Source organism: Aplysia californica, unplaced genomic scaffold, assembly GCF_000002075.1.
Source record: "Aplysia californica isolate F4 #8 unplaced genomic scaffold, AplCal3.0 scaffold01587, whole genome shotgun sequence".
Classification (NCBI taxonomy): Eukaryota; Metazoa; Mollusca; class Gastropoda; order Aplysiida; family Aplysiidae; genus Aplysia; species Aplysia californica.
The window spans coordinates 3,327-4,513 of NW_004798857.1; the positions used below are offsets into that span (position 1 = coordinate 3,327).

The 1,187-nt window shown below is 42.5% G+C and overlaps 1 protein-coding gene across 1 annotated transcript in view; it reads right to left on the bottom strand.

Moving 5' to 3' along the window:
• LOC106013944 (vacuolar protein sorting-associated protein 13A) overlaps nucleotides 1-1,187 on the bottom strand; it is a gene marked incomplete at its 3' end in the record, with an annotated part of 50,148 nt that continues 48,961 nt past the window's right edge. The window contains 2 exon segments of the mRNA XM_035973651.1: nucleotides 1-38; nucleotides 450-605. Of these exon segments, the coding sequence (XP_035829544.1) occupies nucleotides 1-38; nucleotides 450-605 (194 nt within the window).

Genomic DNA, 1,187 nt, shown 5'->3' on the forward strand with positions numbered 1-1,187 from the left:
TTGATGGACACTTCGTGCTTGGCCGAGTCGTTGCACATCTGTGGGAGAGGGAGCTTCTATTTTTAGTAACAGTTTTACGGCATACTGAAGGAGATGGAGATTTTATATTTAGTAACCATTTTACGGCATACTGAGGGAGATGGAGATTTTATTTTTAGTAACCATTTTACGGCATACTGAGGGAGATGGAGATTTTATTTTTAGTAACCATTTTACGGCATACTGAAGAAGAGGGAGATTTTATTTTTAGTAACCATTTTGTGGCATACTGAGGGAGAGGGAGGATTTTATTTTTAGTAACCATTTTACGAAATACTGAAGGAGAGGGATATTTTATTTTTAGGAAGTTTTACAGCATACTGAGGGAGAGGGAGGTTCTATTTTTAGTAACAGTTTTACAAAATACCGTGGGAGAGAGAGGTTCTATTTTTAGTAACCGTTTGACTGACCTGGAAAGAGAGACGTCTCTCCTCCTGCTCCAGTGCCGACTTGATGACGGACTCCTGCTTCTGAACCAGCGCCCTCTTGGCCTGTGTGTTCATCTGCAGCTCCTGGCCCGGTTGGAACTGGGTCGGATCCGCCGCGTTGCCGGCCTCGGGCGCCGCCTGTGTACAACAAAAGACACACAAGAGCTTGGAGTGTTCAGGGGTTTTTTTTACGTAGAGTTTGGGGTTTTTTTAAATGTTTTTTTTTTTTTTGTCTTTTGGGGTTTTCTTTTTTGTTTTGGGTCTTTTTTTTCATCTTTTTTCATCTTTTTGTGTCTTTTTTGGGGGTCTTTTTTGTTGTCTTTTTTTTTCTTTCATCTTTTCTTGTTTGTCTTTTTTTTTCTTTCATCTTTTCTTGTCTTTTTGCTGTCTTTTTTTTTAGTTGTCTTTTATTTTTTAGAGTGTTTTACGGCACTCGGAACAGCGTAAGATTATACGAGCACGCAGAACACATTTTCAGTTGGTAAGAAATTTGTTAATTTGACTGGGTGGCGACCGAAGCCTACTCTTATCGATTCTGAACCAACCAGAGATCTTAAAAGTGCGCAACTTGCATACGGGACCTCCGAGATTTTCCCCCCTCCCCCTTCCCAACTCTTCTCCACCACCCATCCTCCCCTGACCCCCTAACACTTCCAACTCACTCATCCTACATCTCCCCTCACCTCCCCCACCCCCTTCCCTACCCTCCCCCCATCCCAA